The following is a 22470-nucleotide window of genomic DNA, read 5'->3' on the forward strand; positions in this document are numbered from 1 at the left end:
GCATGATGTCTACTTTGATTCTAATGAGCATTTATCGAAACTGAGCAAATAGAGCCGAATATATTGATAAAAGTCACCTTGTCCGAGAGAGATTTAAATGGTTATCAAAACGTCAAACCAGGGTAAGCCTACATGAAGCACAGCCTTTATTTTAAGTGTTTCTAAAATTCCCTATTGGAAAAATGAATGGTGGAAAAACAATTGGAACCATTTCCCCCATTTGACCGCTAGGTTTTATGGGTGTTATGACATCTCCACTGTGGGGCTCTATGTTCCCGCATTAGCTGAGACTGCATTCAGGTAAACGCTGCAGATGTCGCTTCAATATGAAATGACCTTTGCATTTCTATCACGCAAATCTATAACGCTTCAGCGATACAGATTGAATAGCACTCTTGGAGAGCATATGGGTGGAAAAATGACTTTTACCAGACACCAATGTCAGACAATGGATAGAAGATCATGCCCATAGAGTAAGTAGTATGTCATTAGGGACATTCCAATGCCAAACTGTGACTTTCTGTCTGATTTCCTTCAAACACATTCACAGAACCAAGCACTAGGTTTAGAACAGGGTTCTCCAACTCTGGACCTGGAATTCTACTGGGTGTGCAAAAAAGTAGTAAGTAGTTGCAAAGTTGCTAAAAATGCTAAAGTTATCCGTGATGAGATTCGAACATGCAACCGTTGGGTTGCTAGACATTTGAGTTGCCCACCCTCCCTCTCCACTTTCGTTTTTGCCTTAAGTAAACTTATGTCTTAAGTAGCCATACTGAACGTAACATATTATACTAATTTGAGTGTCCCGGATTTTTGTTTACTATGTTACGTCTAGTCTATGAGACCAGCGTGGACATACAGTAGATAAAAGCAAACAAAGTTTATTCACCAAAGCAAGGAAATGGATTTGTATTGAATACATTAAAATAGACTCATAGAATAAATGACAAATGTATGGTTACAGTACATAACAATATTGACCAGCACAAAAAAGTTAACATAAGTGCCTGAAATATTGGAGTAATCAGTACAGTACTAAATATCATGACTACATTAAAATGCATTGCTGTATGAACATTACACTTTGTTCATATTGTCATACATACAGTATCTTTCATGCATATTTGTATTGATATTACTCTGTTTTCAACAAATGACTTAACAATGTGCCAATTCCAGAGAGCCATTCGTCCCAAATGACTTTCATTTGCAGTGGTCAACAACCTTGCGTACCTTCAGAGGAATGTAAGAGTAATTCTAAACCCATGTCTCCATGTACAAAAACAGCTGTAAAATGTACAACATGTAGGCTACATTTGACAAGTCAAGGAGTCGAGAAGACTTGTCATGAAAAACAGAAACGTTGATAATAAAAAGTGTCCTTTCAATCCCCAAAATGTATTTTCTTTATTGGCATACTGTACCCCAAATTTTACCATGAGGCTTTCAAATTCAGATAAACATATTTTTGATAAAAAATCCAACTAGAATATATTTTACAATGCTATGTTTTGTTCCTTTGCATGTTTTTGGGGGCTCTTTTGTGCTGTGTCCATCTTGAGGTTAAAAACGGCAGGTTAAAAACTTCTGGTCAAAAACAAGAGGAGGCAGTGTTCCGGAAACAGTTTGGTCTGCATATGAAATGTCAGTAGTTCAAAATGTCTGCACCTGTGCCTCCTGTTAGATCAATGCTCACAAGCCCGTTCAGTCTCTATTTCAGACCCTACCCCAGAACTTCAATGACCTTCTCTAATTCATACTGGGACTAGGGTCAAGTGCTCCCTCTTGTCTCAGTCTCAGAGCAGTTCATACAGTATATAATACCCTCTTACTGAATCTATTCCCTGGCTTGGAGAGTATGGGGAGCCAGTGTCTGACTTCACCTAAATCTTTCTCTCCAACCAGTAGTGTTACCAGTCTTACAGTATATTCTTGCTTGTCTTCCTCCTAGGGTTTCATAAGAGTCCCTAGACTGTAGCAGTAGGTGGGCTTCTGTACGAGTCCATATAGTGCTGCAGCAGGCGACTGTATGTCCTTACTGCTCCAGTAGACTGTGCGGACTATGAGCGTATGGACAGCCAGTGTCTGAGCCCGTCCAGGAAGTGACGTACTTGGACCAAGTAAAAGTCCACGTTGTGAGAGAAGTCGGTGCAGATACTACTGTAGGTGTCCACTAGGGTGCAGTACAGAGCAGTCCCGCCCAGACTGATCACCACGGTTACTAAGCACAACAACAGCAGGATCAAACAAGAGTCTCCACCCACCTCGTCTGCACAGATAAAAAAAAATACTTATTAATATGTTACTACTATCTTATTGTGTCTTTACTGAAGACACAGTATAAGAACTTATGTATGTATGTATGTATGTATGTATGTATGTATGTATGTATGTATGTATGTATGTATGTATGTATGTATGTATGTATGTATGTATGTATGTATGTATGTATGTATGTATGTATGTATGTATGTGAGAGAGAGAGGTTGTTATCAGGCTGATCCATACCTGGTTCCATGCCATCCTCTGGCTCGCTGAAGCGCACCTTGCGTTTGGAGTTCTGTTTGGCTGCATCGGGACCCTCTGGGGGCAGGCCATCTAACGACGCCCTCCTCCTTTTCAGAATGGACACCAGGCCATCTGGTGAGGAGCTCTGCAGGGGAACAGAGTGATGTGGATAAGTGAGAATTAGAAACAGTGTGCAGTGAATAACTGAAACATTTCTTTCTCTATACAGTACACTACTTTTGACCAGAGCCTTGTGTAATTAAAAACAAAAAAATATGTTTTAAGTCAGAAGTAAGCATTGTTCTGAAGCCCAAAAAATAAAGGAAATTCACATCAGCACCACAATGCCTACTCCATCCATGCTCTACCAAGGTATTCCAGCACACAGCTTTGACCTACTACAGTTGCTATGCTGGTCTATTGTACTTCAAACAATGTGTATGCAGGTTGCTTAGGATTCAAAACTTCTAAAATAGCGGAGGAGCTGGATGTTCCAGTGGAAGCAGAAGATAAACAAGTGCATAGAGGGGCTCGGCGCTCCGTCAATCAGCTGGCGTACACATTTCAGGGAACATTAAGCAGTGTGTTCCTGGGATGTACCATAGGGGTGGAGCACATCTGAAGGATGAGGGTAATGGTGTATTCCTGGTAGAGTTGGTCTCTCCAGTCTCCACTGTACTCTTCTCCGTAGAAGCAAGACGGAGAAGGGTGCAATTGCGGCCCACAATTTGGGTTGTTCAGGAACCTCTCTTTATACTTCTATTGGTACATTTTTAAACTTGGACTCTAGTACACAGGTGGGACCGCTCCAGTACAGTAAGTGGCGGTAATGCACCATAGCGTTGGATGCCGACAGCCGATAAACCCCACAGAAGAAGAGGAGGGCGTTGTCGCCCCCGAAAACGTGGAGGGAGCCGGGCCCTTCTCAAATCGAACAGTAATCTGCCCTGATCGGTCATTTTGTCAACAAGGCAGCATGGTGCATCTTCCAGAAACAAACATCTCTTTTCCATAAAATAAATGTTTGAATTTCTAACTAGTTTTCATTGGGAAGGCAGATAAAGCGTTTTATACAAAAGCAATCTCTTTCGCATGGGAAAACACAGAATCCTAGTAATTACTACACATGCTTAAAATAGGTCACTTTTGTTTTGAGCCAACTTCGTGGTGGGCTTTCAACGGGGCACTTGGCTCACGTCCAGGAGGCAGCCTGGTTCCAAATCGAATGCAATCAACTTTCAGCCAATGCAAAACCTGCCTACATTGGTGCCCAGGCGGGATTAATCGAACCCCCAGAGGGTAGTAATTACTAGGATTGTGTTCTCAAGTAAAAGGGATTGCTTTGATAAAAATGCTTTATCTGCCTTCCCAATGAAAATGAGTTAGAATATTTTAACATTTATTTTATGGAAAAGATTTTGACTTTGTTGCTGTGGTAACTAGTGGAAACGCTTCAGATTCCATGGTGGTGACATCAACGCTTACGCTACAAACCCTGTCATGAACACATTATCTTGACACTATTAAAATAGACAGTCTGGTGATGAAAGGAAGCTTTTGTTGTTGTTCATTCACTCAGTAATGATTGAACATCTATTTATTTTGCTTGGTTAAAAAAATTGTCTAAAACATGTGTGCTAATTTGGATATAATGACAAGAAGAACATTTTATTGACAGAGGGAGCGTACTGAATCAATGCATAAGGTAAGGGCTATAACGTTACGTAGCTACATTGCTAAGCAAGACAGAATGACTAGAGTGTATGGAGTAACGTTAGCTAATGTTAAATTAACAATGCCCATTGCATTTATTATCCATTAGCAGCGTGGCAGTTTCCCAAAGTTTGGAGTTGACTATGAACTTTACTTAGCTAGCTAGCTGTGCATTGTTTGTGGAAGAATGTGGGATAGCTACAGTGCATTCGGAAAGTATTCAGACCCCTTGACGACTTTATCCACATTTTGTTACGTTACAGCTTTACTCTAAAATGGATTAAATACACTTTTTTCCTCATCAGTCTACACACCATACCCCATAACGACAAAGCGAAAACATTATTTTTCTTCTAATGTCTAAAAAAACAATTAAAAAAAATACCTTATTTACATAAGTATTCAGACCCTTTGCTATGAGACTCGAAATTGAGCTCAGGTGCATCCTGTTTCAATGATGATTTGGAAAGGCACACACCTGTCTATATAAAGGTCCCACAGTTGACAGTGCATGTCAGAGCAAAAATTATGCCATGGGGCTTAAAAGGCACAAGACAGCCCACTTGGAGTTTGCCAAAGGGCACCTAAAGGACTCTCAGACCATGAGAAACAAGATTCTCTGGTCTGATGAAACCAAGATTGAACTCTTTGGCCTGAATGCCAAGCATCACGTCTGGAGGAAACCTGGCACCATCCCTAATGTGAAGCATGGTGGTGGCAGCATCATGCTGTGGGGATGTTTTTTCAGCGGCAGGGACTGGGAGACTAGTCAGGTTTGAGGGAAAGATGAACGGAGCAAAGTACAGAGAGATCCTTGATGAATACCTGCTCCAGAGCACTCAGGACCTGACTGGGGCGAAGGTTTACCTTCCAACAGTACAACGACCTTAAGCACACAGCCAAGACAATGCAGGATTGGCTTCGGGACAAGTCTCCGAATGTCCTCGAGTGGCCCAGCCAGAGCACGGACTTGAACTCGATGGAACATCTCTGGAGAGACCTGAAAATAGCTGTGCAGCGACACTCCCTATCCAACCTGACAGAGCTTGAGAGGATCTGCAGAGAAGAATGAGAGAAACTCCCCAAATGCAGGTGTGCCAAGCTTGTAGTGTCATTCCCAATAAGACTCGAGGCTGTAATAGCTGTCAAAGGTGCTTCAACAAAATACTGAGTCTGAAAACGTATGCAAATGTGATATCTCTGGGATTTCCCCAAAAAATATTTGCAAATATTTCTAAAAACCTGTTTTTGCTTTATCATTATGGGGTATTGTGTGTAGATCCATTTTAGAATAAGGCTGTAACGTAACAAAATGTAGAAAAATTCAAGGGGACTGAATACTTTCCGAATGCACTGTTTATCGTCAATACTGAGTTGCTGACAATATACATTGAATGCATGATCCATCCATAACAGCTAATATTACAGTTACAGCCTTGTTGGCTTGTAGCTAGCTAACGTTACTGGCAAACTTTAGTTGGCTAGCTAACTGGTAATTATGCAGTCAAGGATGTTCGCTATCTTATTTGTGCTTATTTCACACAAGTGTCAAGGCCAACAGTTTACACAAGATGACTTCAGCCATGTGGAAAACCTTCCAAAGCAAAATATAGCTTCCTTTGCTTGTAGCTTGCCTCTCATCCAACTGGTGTTAGCTAGCTACTAGCACTGTTGCTGCGCAACCCAAGTGCTTTGGTCCGGGTTCTAGAACTTTGAGATTCGGATGAAAAGATGTTAGCATTGTTAGAAATGCTTCAAAAAGGTAGCACATGGTTGGTTCTTAATGGACGGAAATGTGCACGTGAGGGCGCTGAATTATCTATTTAATTAAAACTGTTGTACCTACAAATGTATTCAGTCCAAAACGGCTGGATGGATCATTATGTGAGGCGAGTGTGTTGTGTACCTCCAATCAAGTTCATTTGCGAATTTGCATTGACATTGTGTCATATTGGCTTAGATATGAAGGTAGGGAGATTTGAATTTAACATTGACCTTCAACCAGTGCATATACTATTGTGGGGGCCATCGCCCCCAAAATAATGCACCGTATAGGCAATGGGGATCAATTTTAGACACACCCTTAGGACGTATCTAGAGGTGAAACAAGTGTATGTTTGCACAACAAACTGCAATGATGCACAGCTCAGCGGAGTCATACACTATTGCACTTAAATTAGGTCATTTATAACACTGACAGTGTCTTAATATATAGGTAGGTCAGTTATATGGGGTCAATATGCGGAGATCAATAACAACACAGGATAATGCCTCAGTCAACAGATCTATTGTCAACCTAAGAGTGCTAGTAGATCATATTAGGTTGTCTCTAGTGTCTAGTCTGACCTGTGTGGTTTCAGCAGTCACTACTAGACAAAACTAGGTTCAAATACTAGCCAGGCATGCTCAAGAAAGCCCATAATTGCTCAACAAAGCCCTCCTAAACGTCATTGTCTGAACCATGTCTGACCTATTTTTCAGGATTTGCATGTGAACTACTTGTTCTAAATCTGTTGTGGCTCTTTAGTGACATCATAGCCTCTGTGTCCTGTCCTCAAACCTTCCAACCATGGCCACATCCGTGTGTGGCTCAGCACATGGAATTAAGTATCGAGCACACAGGCAATTCACTAGTTACAGACCCAGCTCCTTTGCCAAGACATTCCTGTGCTCCCTTGAGCCTGTCGAAGTCTATCTCATTCCAAAAGTCGGTTCCTCTCCTTGTTCGGGCGGCGTTCGGCGGTCGACGTCACCGGTCTTCTAGCCATCGCCGATCCACCTTTCATTTCCCATTTGTTTTGTCTTTTTTTCCCCACACACCTGGTTTATATTTCCCTCATTACTTGTTGTGTATTTAACCCTCTGTTCCCCCCATGTCTGTGTGTGAAATTGTTTATTGTTGAGGTTGACACGCTTCCGGCTGGTTTGCGCCAGGTTTTGTTTTATACCCGTCCTTTGTGGCAGCCAGTACTTTGTACTTGGGTTTTTTGTACTTTGTGCTGCCTCACTTGTTCGTTGGGCATTTGTTTTGTGACGCGGTTGCGTTCTGTGCTAATGATTTCCTAAGTAAAGTGCTTTGTCCACTCATCTCTGCTCTCCTGCGCCTGACTTCTATGCACCAGCTACACTCACCCCTTCACAGAGAGACAGCGATCAAGAGATCTAGACACACAAGAGATAAACAGAGCGAGAGAGAAGAGACAGATAAACATGAGGCTGTTGACGCCTCAGTCACAGTGGATTCTCACCTCCTCCACATGAGAAAGTTTGACCAGGTCTTTGGCTGAGGCTTGGGGAACCCCCGCTGGCCACTCCACCACCTGCACCTCCTCTTCTGGACTCTCCTCAAACACCTCCTCTTCATCCACCTCCTGCCCTTCCGCCTCCATCTCGTCCACTCCTCCCTCTCCCCCCTCCACTCCTCCCTCCTCCTCAGCCATGGCAGAGTCAGCTCCTGTTGATGTGGTCTGCTCACAATCCTCCTCACCCTGTCTTACAGGGTTGCTGCCTCTGACTGCAGAGACAAGAGCAAGTGTTGCTTACAATACTAGACCTACTACTAATCACCTGGCTTCAGCATATAGAGCCCATAAGCACTTATTATAGATACTGACACAGACACACTTATAGCTGAGACAGTATGGGAGCATCATCTGGTATCAGATTCCATATTATGAGCCCTTATTGATTAGAACCTGAACCGCACTCTGGCGCTTTCCAGTGAACAAAGAGGATGATATCATCTCCTTCCTATACACATCTCTAGGCTAAGTGGCCATTCTATAATATTGATTTAGGGATTCATCTGATGGTGGGTTTTGTGTTGACCTTTTCCGTGGTGGGATGGTGATGTTTCTCTCTCAATCCTCTCACATTGCTCCTTGGTGTTGTGGTTGTCTTTCAGCACTGTGTCTGCCATGCTCTAGAAAAAAAACCCAGCTTCGTCATAAATGTTGCTCATGTCACAAACGCACTTATCTTCTCTTAAAGTGTGGACTAAGAAACGTCATCAAAAGGATGGTGTGTAGTGCATTTTCTTACCTTTTCCACACTAAGCATTGGCCTATTACGGAGAGACCGAGAGAAAGAGAGACCGAGAGAGGGAGAGAGAGAGCGACAGCGATAAAGAGAGAGAGAGAGAGAGAGAGAGAGAAGAGGTCTGACTGGGTAAGCTGATGTTTTGAAGCCATTTGATTTAATAAATGTAAAGCTAGAAAGACCGGAGGCCACTACAGTGACTGAGCATCTGGTATCCAGCTGAATCAATCTCCATCAAACCGCCACAAGCTACTAACATACCAAGAGGCATGGGTGGGGTTCTGTGACTTGCATGAAAACGTATCTGAGTCTATAGCTTAGTAGAGTAAGTAAAGAGCAATATTTGAAAATCAAAGGAGTGTTATTTAATTAAGGGGTGGTTCATGTCTAGACAAGAACACCTGGCGTGGGGTGTTATGTTCAAAGTTCAAACATAGGGTATAATCTGACATATCAACCAAATGACTCTAGCTAATAAACCATTCATTATAAAGCATTCATGAATGAAAATATGCATTTAAATGAAGACAGTGTTTACTGATCCCCCTCTGGAGCGGTAATATGGTGGGTGGTGGCAGAATGTGACAAACTATCTAGACATGCTTTGCTTTCCCTTCTACTGCAGCGAGCAGTACTGCTACAAGTTATTGTCTAAGTCAATGTTTTGTGCATGTAGTCTCAGTTATAGTTATAGTATAAAATTGTGCTAGATCAGCACCCATGTGATGGTCCACCAGTATCTATCTCACCTCTGGTGCGTCCTGCAGATCTGGCTCAGTATTTCTATGTGTTCCTGTCCAATGTTGTTGGTTTCACCTGGTGAGGTGCTCTCCGCTGCTCTGTTACACTTTCTACACCGGCTCTCTGGAAGCACACAGAACACACACACACACACACAGAGTGGAATTCAAAGAATAACAGAGTTATATTTTGTCAGTCGTGTTCAGGTGAGTCTACAGCAGTTGTGTAGAGAAGAGTGCAGTACCCCAGTCTTCCTGCAGGGCAGTGAGGTTGGACAGGAGGCGCTCATGATAAAGCCTCTCCAGCTGCAGGAACTGCACTGCCCACTGATCTTATAACCATCAGCAATTAAGGAAAGAGGACACTACAAGAGCCCATAACACCTATCCCTGAAGCTGTCAACTCTGGGATTCAAAAGACAGGATCACACTAACAAACATCAGACAAATATATACAGCATCTGATGTTGAGCTGGTGAGCTGGTGCTTGAGTGCGAAAACCAAGAATTCAGAAAATGTATGACGCTATAAATAAATCTTGGAATTTTAAAGCTATTCCAGGGTATGTTCTCCTGCAGTTGACTCTGTGTGTGTGTGTGTGTGTGTGTGTGTGTGTGTGTGTGCAAAGTATTACTTTCTTAGGCAAAACCTCTCATGTAAGAGATTCTTATCTCAGTGGGAATTAATTGGATTACTACCATTACAACATATTTCCCTCATCAACAACCCCCAACTTCCACACCCAGTATTTACCAAAACTGAGGGAAATCCTGCAGGGAAGTCAACCCAGGAACCAACAGCGCAAGCCAAATAGTAACGAAATTGTAACCCGCTTATAGAAACAAAAAAACTAAAAGTGAAGATTCCGTTCTGCCCAGCACACATGAAAACACTTACCCCACCACTGCAGAAATAGCATGTCCCTTTCCTTTTTCAAATGAACAAGAGTGTCATCCTAAATCAGTCACCAAAGTCCCTGAAGCGTCAAAATAAAAACACTGCTATTTAACTGCTGTTCAGCTCTGACGGAGTGGAAATAAATACTGGCAATAAGTAATGGCAAGGATACATTCCTCTTCCAGGGAGTAGGCCTCCGCTATCTGTTAAGAAAGAGAAAGAGTGAGAAAAAAAATCATTACACACCGACTTTCTTATTCTGTCACTTAGCTCACTTACTCAGAATCAGACTTCAGTACAGTATGTCAGGTCCTCTATTTAACCTACCTGAAAATAAATCAACTTGAAAGATTCATTTAAAGTAATTAATGTAATTTAACTAGAAAAGTTTTATCCTAAAGAAAACAATTATTTTACTGTTGGCTATTGCATGGAAGGAAAATGGTTTACCCCCCACGACAATTCAGTTTCTAACTAAGAGAAAGCAATAAAGCCTTCTACATCCTACAGCTTCAGCTGTCCAACTGAACTGTCAGACTAGATATCCTCCTGCTGGGTAATGAACTGATCCTAACAGCTATTAATGGCTACCGACACTAAACAGTGCGACTTCCAACACATCTTGTATCTAAGCTAAAGTCACTTGATGAACTTGAATATGACTCAAGTTTTAACTTCAAGGATGAAACATGCCATGAGATAAGCTTAGACCACTTTCATGTTGCTCTGAAAGACTATATGAAGTCACTCTAGAGAAGGGATGGGCAACTTTGATTGGGGTCGGGGCCCAAAAAAAATAAACAGGGCTGCAGTGGCTCGCGGGTCTGCGTACCCATCATACCCATCCACACACGCAGTCAGAGCTGGCCCTAGCCTTTTGGGGGCCCTAAGTGACATTTTGTTGCGGGCAAAACATTTGTAAGGCGCAATGTCTGTAAGTACATTGTTTATTAGCGCAAGATAAAATGTTTATCACATATCATTTATGTTTCTGTAAAAGGTTAAGAATTGAGTTAGCTGTTAGCTACTTTGCGTTAGCTTCAGTACTATTTCTCAAAAGGGACACCTAGCTTAGCAATATCAAGCATACAGTTGCATTCTAGTAACTTTATTTTATATTTGACTTATTTTGTACATTTAGTGCAGTTATTGTGTAAGACATTCTGTGCTCTATACTACTGTGACTGAAAACATGTACTTTTGTGTTTGTTGCAGTTTCACACTGATTAAAGGAAAATGGCACCCTGCTTCTCACTGAGTTGTTTGAATGAGTGTTTAGCTAACTGGATAGCAGGATAAGGGCTACTTGTCACGGCTGTCTGAAGGATCGGACCAAAATGCAGCGTGTTCGTAGTTCCACATATTTATTCCGTGAAACTAAATGCAATACATTAAATACTTGAAACACATACAACAACAAAAAAACGTGACGCAGAGAGGAAAACACACTACTCAAAAGATAATCACCCACAAAAACAGGTGGGACAAAGATCAACTTAAATATGACCTCCAATTAGAGGTAACGAGGATCAGCTGCCTCCAATTGGAGATCAACCCAAACACCACCAACATAGAAATACAAAACTAGAAACTGAACATAGAAATACAAAAACAGACAAACACCTCCTGTCGCGCCCTGACCTACTCTACCATAGAAAATAACAACTTACTATGGTCAGGACGTGACACTACTGTACATTTAGCAAGTCCAGTATGTGCACACATGACTGTGTATTGTTCATTTTTAACTTCACTCCCCTGTCCATGTATAGAATAAATGAATGAATTATTAAATAAATTAATGAAATAGTAGTCTGGAAGGATAGAGCTATGGCAAAAGATGGGACTCAGATGTAATGTGGCGAATAACAAGCTGTTTTACCTCAGATTCACTTCTACCATGACGCACAACAGAACTCAAACAACTGTGTCAGACAACTCTTCCTGTCCCTGTCTCAACTCTCTGTAGACTCCACAGTGTAGAGCGAACACAAACCCAAGACGCAGACTGAATCTCTTCAAATGTCAATGCCTGTTTACCAGGATTTTATGATTTTTTTTTGTTGTACAGCTCTAATTCTCCATGTATGGGCATCTATTTTGTCCACATAACTGAAATGCAATCTCTTGGCGTACTTCTTGGCCAGTTATTCTGCCAGTGCTCCACTGATTGTACCAGTTTGATCACAGAGAAACCCTTTCTTCTGTATCAGTGTATCAGGCCCGTCCCAAATGGCAACCAATTCCCTGCCTATTTAGAGCACTACTGTTGACCAGGGCCCAAAAGTAGTGCAATATGTAGGGAATAGGGTGCCATTTGGGACGTAGAGTGCCATTTGGGACGCAGCGGGGCCATTTGGGACGCAGCCCTCAGTGTATCAGTGGGGCCTGTCTTTTTCTTGGGGCGTGTAAATCATAGCTGGCTCTTTGTTCCATGATGACCGGAACTGGCAAAGATAAAACAACAACTGCAAGTGTTCTTACTGAATAGGATTATAACAAGTGTATAGACTACAGTACATGATCATTGTAATCATGGATACATCTTAAAGCTTGATTTACTCTCCCTACAAATGAAAAGAAGACACAAGGGAAAAGCAAGATGTTTCAGTGGCAAAACACATGTGACAGATGAGGATGAGATTTACGGTGCAAAACACAGTACAACCCACAGGACCAAACCACAGAGGAAAAGAACACAGAGGATTTGTGCTGGTGAAGGTGAAAACACACACCTGGTGTAGAGACTGTGGCAGCAGTGTGTGGTCACTGTGTTCTCCCAAAGACTGTAGTGAGGCTAGCAGGTCAGGGCTGGGGCCTGGGGGGCCACTTCCTGAAAACACACAATGTCAAGTGTAATAGACAGTTGATGAATAGTCATGTTTGATTTTACATTTTAAGGCTACCCTTAAGGTCTTATCATGGCAGCCATAGAGAGTGCTTGTCTTTTGAAACAGCTTGAGGTAGGTGACATGCAAATCTACTCCACAGTAAATATGTATTAAGTACACTAGTGATGCACGGGTTGACTCATAACCAGCAGTCCCCGCGGATAGTGGGTTTAGGGTCATGAAATATTGTGTGGCTGAAGGGCGGGTGGGTGGCCTGCGGGTTGAATAAAGAGAAACAATACCTTCAAAAAATCCATAAATGTATAATTATTGTGCAATTTATATCTATAGGCTACACAGGGTTTTCTTTCATTATTTTAGGCTATCTGGTATTAGTGTAAAAGCCTAAACTTTAGGGCTTAACTGTAGCCTACGCGCCAAATAGTTTACACAACCAATCGCCAAATGCTTTTGAGAGCGGGCAGAAAAAGTTAAGTAGATACACCGAGGCAAAAAGGACATTGTCGAAGTTTAATTCAACAAGACAAAAGCTGCGAAATGATAGTGGAAATGAAAGAGAAGGAAGGGCAATAAAAGCAATGTTTGGAAAATATTTGGTGAAGGGGTAAAAGAGAATGATAGCAGTGTTGTGTGTGTTGATTGCGAGACGCTTTACAAATTCGACAGTCACAGAACGGGACTTCAAATAGGCACGTCAAGGAAACTGTAGCCAACTGTTTAGATCGGTTAAATGGAAACTGATATCTGGACACTGACTGTAGGTCTACAACCTCTCATATAGCCTTCCTAATAAATCCTGCAGAATTAAGCATTTCTTGCAGTAAAACTATACACCAAATGTTGGCAAATTCTGGATTTAGGAACAGGAGTGGAGAAATATGATTTATTTACTTCTGCATCTTGAGAGAATGCAATGCTCAGTTAGATACCGTATATTGGTTCTGTCTTCATTAGAAAAGCATCATAAAAGCTGATAATATTTCAACCACATATAATATGCATCGAAGCCGAACTGAAATATTTTCCGAACTTACATTTTATCAGAAACGCGTTGCGTCGTTTTCACAGCTTTCTTTTTCCTTACAACAGGTCAAACTGATGTCATTTGGACATTTTGGACAGAAAATCTTTCCCATTCGTTTTTTTTTTGTTGCGTTATTGTATTTTCTCCCCAGTCCCTAAAAGTTGAGCAAGGGTATATTTAGTATTTTAGGGCAACATATAATGACATACGAGAAGCTACATGTATCTAATTATAGACAAGTTGACTAGCAAATAGCCAACCAAAATGTCGGAAATGATATGCAGAAACGCATCTAAATCTGGCAACAACAAAAAATTCATGCACCCCCTGTCAAAAAAATTATGATGCTGTCTTTGACTGTCGCCTACCGCATTTTCTATAGTTGCGGGTTAGGGTTGGGTGCAGACCTCATATTTTCACTTTATCACATACTTAAACTAACTGAATTGATAGTTTATTCCCGTTATATTGTTTTACATTTTGATCTCCAGGATCATGAAGCTTTGGAGTGAGATACTGTTAAAATGTGAAACGGATAAGTCTTAAAAGAGAAGAGAATCATATCTAAAGTAATGTGAGCATTGAGAAAAGCAATGACTTTTTATATGAACATCTATTGCGGTTGCAAAAGGGTTATTAGCAATTGCGGGCAGGTGCGCGAGAAAAAAAACAGCTGACCCGCGCACCACTTAAACTACTGTATGAGATCTGTACTGTGTGATGAGTGCTGTAGGCACCTGAGGCAGTCTCCGTGTTGTTATCCTCTCTCTGAGTCGTCTCAGTGTCTGGGTCTCTAGGGGGGCTGGTGCTCTTGTTGCCCATCCTCTCCCTCAATGTTGTTCTCCACCAACTCACTGGTTCCCAAGAGGTAGGTCGGGCCCACAGGAGGGAAGTGGCTGGCTGCTTTAGGGTTGCCACTTACTAGGATTGGATTCTGTCTAGAAACATGGATTTGGTTTAGGCTACTCTATGGGTCACAGAAAACTCAAAAAATCTTTAGGTTGGCGAAATAAAATGTGGGATCCAATGTTCTACGTTTTCCAGCTTGTTGGAGTTGGAAGAGTATAAGTAGAAGGTTGTGTCATCAGTGTATATATATAGTCTATTATTCCAACTCAATCTCCTTGTTTTTAATGGTCTCCCTGTGTTCTGGTCTCCTTATTTGGAGTTGTTTGGGGCTCTTCCTGGTCCTTGAAATCCCTCTAGCAGGTCACCAAGAAGCTTTTTCCTCTCCTCTTCAAAACCCTGTTGGATTTAAACAGATTTTATAGTGTTAGCATCAGCGTGTCATTCTCAGCTAGAGATACGCCTTGAGTTAGTGAGGAAACTGAATGTGCAGAAGAGTGGGAGTGAAATGCTAGTTATTTTTGCTGAGTTAATCTTTTCAGAGAGAACTCTTTGTGTTACAACCAGGACTTGCCTTCAGGCACAGAGAAGCTGTTACATCAGCCAGGCTGATTTTGAGAAACTTAAAATAACATATTTGTCTATTAGAAACCATAATGGCCATGTTACATCATCAGCACATGGGGCTGCACACAGCGAGAGAGAGAAAGAGAGAGATGTACAGTGCATTCGGAAAGTATTCAGACCCCTTCCCCTTTTCCACATTTTGTTACGTTACAGCCTTATTCTAAAATGGATAATACATTTTTTTTTAAAAACCTCATTAATCTACACACAATGATTAAGCGAAAACAGTTTTTTGAATTCTTTTGCAAATTTATAAAAGAAAAAAAAATCTGAAATAGCTTTTTGAGATAAGTATTCAGACCTTTTGCTATGAGACTCAAAATTGAGCTCAGGTGCATCCTGTTTCCATTGATCATCCTTGAGATGTTTCTACAACTTGATTAGAGTCCACCTCTGGTCAATTTGGAAAGGTCCCACAGTGCATGTCAGAGCAAAAACTAAGCCATGAGGTTGAAGGAATTGTCTATAGAGCTCCGAGACAGGATTGTGTCGAGGCACAGATCTGGGGAAGGGTACCAAAAAATGTCTGCAGCATTGAAGGTCACTAAGAACACAGTGCCCTTCCTAGAGCTGGCCACCCGGCCAAACTGAGCAATCGGGAAAGAAGGGCCTTGGTCAGGGAATTGACCAAGAACCCAATAGTCACTCTGACAGAGCTTCAGAGTTCCTCTGTGGAGATGGGAGAACATTCCAGAAGGACAACCATCTCTGCAGCACTCCACCAATCAGGCCTTTATGGTAGAGTGGCCAGACAGAAGCCACTCCTCAAGTAAAAAGGCACATGACAGCCCGCTTGGAGTTTGCTTAAAGGTACCTAAAGGACTCTCAGACCATGAGAAACAAGATTCTCTAGTCTGATGAAGCCAAGATTGAACTCTTTGGCCTGAATGCCAAGCGTCACGTCTGGAGGAAACCTGGCACCATCCCTACGGTGAAGCATGGTGGTAGCAGCATCATGCTGTGGGGATGTTTTTCAGTGGCAGGGACTGGGAGACTAGTCAGGATCAAGGGAAAGATGAACGGCGCAAAGTACTGAGAGATCCTTGATGAAAACCTGCTCCAAAGCGCTCAGGACTTCAGACTGGGGCGAAGGTTCACCTTCCAACAGGACAACGACCCTGAGTACACAGCCAAGACAATGCAGGAATGGCTTCGGGACAAGTCTCTGAATGTCCTTGAGTAGCCCAGCCAGAGCCCGGACTTGAACCTGATCTAACATCTCTGGAGAGACCTGAAAATATCTGTGCAGTGACGCTCCCCATCCAACCTGACAAAGCTTAAGAGGATCTGCAGAAAAGAATGGGAGAAACTCCCCAAATACAGGTGTGCCAAGCTTGTAGCGTTATACCCAAGAAGACTCAAGGCTGTAATCGCTGCCAAAGGTGCTTCAATAAAGTACCGAGTAAAGGGTCTGAACACCTATGTAAATATTATGTAAATATGTTTTACAGAAAAAAACTGTTTTTTCTTTGTCATTATGGTGTATTGTGTGTAGATTGATGAGGGGGGAAAAAACTTTAATGAATTTTAGAGTAAGGCTGTAACGTAACAAAATGTTGAAAAAGTCAAGGGGATTTGAATACTTTCCGAATGCACTGTGTATATGCCAAATTCCACAGTAATGTATGGGCAATTCCACAGTAACAGAATGAGGCCAGAAGCCATTGATTGCAAAGTTAAACAAATCATACAACACTATGCACAAGGACTAGTTTTAACAATTTCCACAGAACATTTGACAAAAACACATTTGCTCAAAGAACAGTGCAGTAAAGTTTGATATCAGAATGATGGTAAAATCTCCCTCCCTTTTTTATGTAACCACATTTTCCAAGAACTCTTAAACATGTACTCTGAATTATGATTCAAAGATGTCTGCAGAAAGAATGGGGTGTCAGCTATGATTTGACTCTCTCAAAAATAAAAAAAATTCAAATGATTTGACTCTCTTTTGGTTATTTAACGACAGTAAGTGAAGTGGATTAACACCCAGTAGAATGATGGTAACAGAATGACATCATGGGTCCCTGTTCTGTACTATACAGAAATGCATAATTATGTTATTCTCTTCATGGTGATGTATAGGTAAACAAAGGTAGAAAAATGTAATATCCTCCTTTGCATGTTTGGGTATTATTCTACACACCGGTTATTATTCTAATGAGCTCCGCCCCCCCCAAACAAGACCACATTTGGTTTGTCCAGACTGCACCAAATCTGTACCAATCACAGACGTCTATGTTTCACAAGTTTGGACATCATAGTAGAGTACACTACAGTACAGGACAGCAGAGTATAGTTTAGTACAGTACACTACAAATAAGTAAAGTATACTGTACTTTATTCTAGTGTGCTCTACTGTACTGTACTAAATTCTACAGTACTGTATTGTACTGCCCTACACTGAGTATTGCAAACATTAGGAACACTTTGCTAATATTGAGGGGCATGGATTCTACAAGGTGTCGAAAAGCATTCCACAAGGATGCTGGCCCATGTTGACTCCAATGGATGGATGTCCTTTGGGTGGTGGACAATTGTTTATACACACGGGAAACGGTTCAGCGTTAAAAATTGAGCTGCGTTGCAGTTCTTGACGCTCTCAAACCGGTGCATCTGGCACCTACTACCATACCCTGTTCAAAGGCACTTAAATCTTTTGTCTTCCCCATTCACCCTGAATGGCAGACATACACAATCCATGTCTCAATTCTGCCCAGGCTTAAAAATCCTTCTTTAACCTGTCTCCTCCCCTTGATTGGAGTGGATTTAAGTGACATCAACAAGGGATCATAGCTTTCACCTGGATTCACCTGGTCAGTCTATGTCATGGAAAGAGCAGGTGTTCTTAATGTTTTGTAGACTCTACTTTTATTTGCTGTACTGTCCTGTGCTCTACTGTACAAACTTGTGAAACAACTGTCTATGATTGGTTCCAATTTGGACTGACCAAATTTCAACTACTTTCAACGTTTTCATACTCTTCCTTTGACCACCACACAACAGAAAGATGAATAAAACATTGAGCTGAACATAACAGTGGAAGGGAAGACAGTAGCAGGTGACCCGACTATGTTTTGTGACTACTATGAATTCCCATCGTAAGCAATTCAGTTATTCACTTACAGGTTTATTGGTAATTCTGTTACCGATTTGGTAACAGAAAGACACGTTTGAATCACTTAAATGAATCACAAACCAAATTGTTAGCAGTAAAAACATTATCAGTAATTGATAGGTCACTTTTACTTGAACTTTCATTATCCTCCCTCCGTATAAAAAAAATATCTTAAAGTGGTTTTGGTAAGAGAATGACAAGACATTAGGCAATATTTCTTAAACTTACAGAAGGCAAATCATTTCTGCAAAAAAAATATAAATGTTACTTCAACATGATTGTGTTTGATGTATTTTGAATACCCATTTTTTTTGCTAGATGTTTTCTAAGACCTCTTTTCCATCTGTTTGACCAGAAATCATGTTAAGCATTTCACTGTGCTTGTGCATGTGACAAATACAACTTGAAACTTGAATATCAAAGCCTTTGCTTATTCACATTTTTGGAGGGATGAAAATGGTTGAAAACTGTATGTACTGTATGCCTTCATTTTCAAAAAAATAAATAAACACAACCTCCACATCATAAGACCTAGCCTACATTTAAGCATAAATGGATGACCAGAGTATGGATGGAATGCACAGAGTGGGGGTTCAGGAACATGTCAAGAGGTGCCATGTTCACAGTCATGTGGATGTGAGGGGGTTTAGAACATAGAACTAGAAGGAGGAGTGTGACTCATATGCATCGTGTCTAATGTGTAGTACTGGCCTTTACCCTCTCATGTAACACCCCACTGTGCGCATGACTCATAGCTCTTACATAGATTGAAGGTGACAAAACTCACAGATTTTGAAAAATCATCCATGTTTGCATCCTCCAACCAGTAACCGATATACTATAGTTATACACTGGTAGCAGAATGAACCTCCAAAAAAAACATACCCCAGGACACTTCAAAGGGTGTCTGTCTGTCATCCTAGCTGGAGGGGTGCTCTCATCTTATCTACGAACATAGACAGGGCTCTAACTCCTCTAGCTCCACAATGAAATAGGGTGCAGGCCAGGCAACAGGCTGTTAGCCAGCCTGCCAGCTTAGTGGAGTCTGCCACTAGCACAGTTAGCGTAGTCAGCTCAGCTTTCCCCATTGAGACCGTGTCTGTGCCTCGATCTAGGTTGGGCAAAATTAAAAATGGCGGTGTTCGCTTCAGTAATCTTACTAGTATAAAGACCTCCTCCATTCATGCCATTATTGAAAGAGATTGTGATACTTCACATCTCAAAATTGGGTTACTTAATGTTAGATCCCTCACTTCCAAGGCAGTTATAGTCAATGAACTAATCACTGATCATAATCTTGATGTGATTGGCCTGACTGAAACATGGCTTAAGCCTGATGAATTTACTGTGTTAAATGAGGCCTCACCCCCTGGTTACACTAGTGACCATACCCCCCGTGCATCCGGCAAAGGCGGAGGTGTTGCTAACATTTACGATAGCAAATTTCAATTTACAAAAAAAAAAACAATGACGTTTTCGTCTTTTGAGCTTCTAGTCATGAAATCTATGCAGCCTACTCAATCACTTTTTATAGCTACTGTTTACAGGCCTCCTGGGCCAAAAAATTTGATCATATTACTCCAGTGCTAGCCTCCCTACACTGGCTTCCTGTTAAGGCAAGGGCTGATTTCAAGGTTTTACTGCTAACCTACAAAGCATTACATGGGCTTGCTCCTACCTATCTTTCCGATTTGGTCCTGCCGTACATACCTACACGTACGCTACGGTCACAAGACGCAGGCCTCCTAATTGTCCCTAGAATTTCTAAGCAAACGGCTGGAGGTAGGGCTTTCTCCTATAGTGCTCCATTTTTATGGAATGGTCTGCCTACCCATGTGAGAGACGCAGACTCAGTCTCAACCTTTAAGTCTTTACTGAAGACTTATCTCTTCAGTAGGTCCTATGATTAAGTATAGTCTGGCCCAGGAGTGTGAAGGTGAACGGAAAGGCTGGAGCAACGAACCGCCCTTGCTGTCTCTGCCTTGTCGGTTCCCCTCTTCCCACTGGGATTCTCTGCCTCTAACCCTTTTACAGGGGCTGAGTCACTGACTTACTGGTGTTCTTCCATGCCGTCCATGGGAGGGGTGCGTCACTTGAGTAGGTTGAGCCACTGACGTGGTCTTCCTGTCTGGGTTGGCGCCCCCCCCTTGGGTTGTGCCGTGGCGGAGATCTTTGTGGGCTATACTCGGCCTTGTCTTCGGACGGTAAGTTGGTGGTTGTAGATATCCCTCTAGTGGTGTGGGGGCTGTGCTTTGGCAAAGTGGGTGGGGTTATATCCTGCCTGTTTGGCCCTGTCCGGGGGTATCATCGGATGGGGCCACAGTGTCTTCTGATCCCTCCTGTCTCAGCCTCCAGTATTTATGCTGCAGTAGTTTGTGTCGGGGGGCTAGGGTCAGTCTGTTACATCTGGAGTATTCTCTTGTCTTATCCGGTGTCCTGTGTGAATGTAAATATGCTCTCTCTAATTCTCTCTTTCTCTCTTTCTTTCTTTCTCTCGGAGGACCTGAGCCCTAGGACCATGCCTCAGGACTACCTGGCATGATGACTCCTTGCTGTCCCCAGTCCACCTGGCCATGCTGCTGCTCCAGTTTCAACTGTTCTGCCTGCGGCTACGGAACCCTGACCTGTTCACCGGACGTGCTTGTTGCACCCTCGACAATTACTATGATTATTATTATTTGACCATGCTGGTCATTTACGAACATTTTAACATCTTAACCATGTTCTGTTATAATATCCACCCGGCACAGCCAGAAGAGGACTGGCCACCCCTCATAGCCTGGTTCCTCTCTAGGTTTCTTCCTAGGTTTTTGGCCTTTCTCAGGAGTTTTTCCTAGGGAGTTTTTCCCAGCCACCGTGCTTCTTTCACATGCATTGCTTGCTGTTTGGGGTTTTAGGCTGGGTTTCTGTACAGCACTTTGAGATTTCAGCTGATGTACGAAGGGCTATATAAATACATTTGATTTGATTTGATTTGTCTTTTGGGTTTTGAAGTCCCTCAGTCGAGCACCTGATTCCCTTTTTGTTCAAACTGGGCTGAAGCACGTTTAGGTACAATTTCTTACCAGAATAATTAACCTTTTTAGTATAGAGTAGCATGTTTGGTCTTATAAGTATACTTTGATCTCCTTCGTATGGCCATGTGTATTTGTATTTTATAAACGTTTACATCTCATTGCATTTACTTATGTTGCGAACCAATAGTGAAGAATGTATGCTGCAGCTGATGCTCTCTACCGTGCCTATCCAAGCAGTGGCACTCAAGTGAGTCCAAGCCAAACAAACATTTCATGTTGATTCAATTCATTGGAATACCGTAGCACATTATCAACGCAGTTTACACAGTAATAAACCGGCTACATGCGCTACAATGTTGCAATTCACAGTATACATTTTCTTACGCCAATTTCATGTTGACTATTCAGCAATGAAGAGCAACTATTTCATCCTTTTCTATTGAATACACGAAGCGAAATCAAGAAGCCGTTCATGCGATATTTAGGCGATAGCTATACACGTAGAAATTCTCATCATAACCGCATTCGAAGACGGTAACCGTAAGTAAAAACGGCGGTACCCATCATCACGCGGATGTATCCATACTCACACATGGAAGATACTGTCCCGCTGTAGGCAAAGAAAGGTTCGTGGTTGTCAATCAGCTGAACGGTCATCCAGCTCAATCCATATCCCTTTTATTCTGAACACGATGTTCTAAAATGCACTTGGTATACAACCTTGAGTGTCACCATCGCTGCGGATCAATGGTTGTTTATGATCTAATCCGGGCATTTTCTGCCTTCGTCTAAAACTCATTGCGAAATATCTCATTTTATTGTACAGCAGAGGCAAGGGGGCCATCTTCTGGCAGCTGGTTGATGTCTCAACTTCCACAAAGAGGTGGCCTGTAATTTACAGGGCTGCAACGTCAATGTTTACATATGGTGAAAATTGTTACTCGATTTCGTTTAATAGCATCCCACTGGGCACAGACGTCAGTTCAACGTCTAGTTTTAATTTATAATTGGTATATTTGTCAACTATCGGGAATTCAGCGTCAAATCAACAAAAACATGTCACCATGTCATTGGATTTAGGTAAAAAGTT

General features: G+C 41.9%; 1 protein-coding gene across 1 annotated transcript; it reads right to left on the reverse strand.

Annotated features, from left to right (window-relative positions):
* Window positions 1-865: 865 nt before the first annotated feature.
* Window positions 866-22470, reverse strand: cnstb (consortin, connexin sorting protein b). The gene is made up of 11 exons (XM_029733148.1): window positions 21971-22470; window positions 14510-15017; window positions 12632-12729; window positions 10069-10099; window positions 9245-9331; window positions 9009-9123; window positions 8263-8284; window positions 8050-8143; window positions 7470-7735; window positions 2509-2653; window positions 866-2269 (listed from the first exon to the last, which is right to left on the reverse strand). The coding sequence occupies exons 2-11, from the start codon at window positions 14592-14594 to the stop codon at window positions 2061-2063; spliced, it is 1152 nt and encodes a 383-aa protein (XP_029589008.1). The 5' UTR covers window positions 14595-15017; window positions 21971-22470; the 3' UTR covers window positions 866-2060.

Source organism: Salmo trutta, chromosome 35 (genome assembly GCF_901001165.1).
Source record: "Salmo trutta chromosome 35, fSalTru1.1, whole genome shotgun sequence".
Lineage (NCBI taxonomy): Eukaryota > Metazoa > Chordata > Actinopteri > Salmoniformes > Salmonidae > Salmo > Salmo trutta.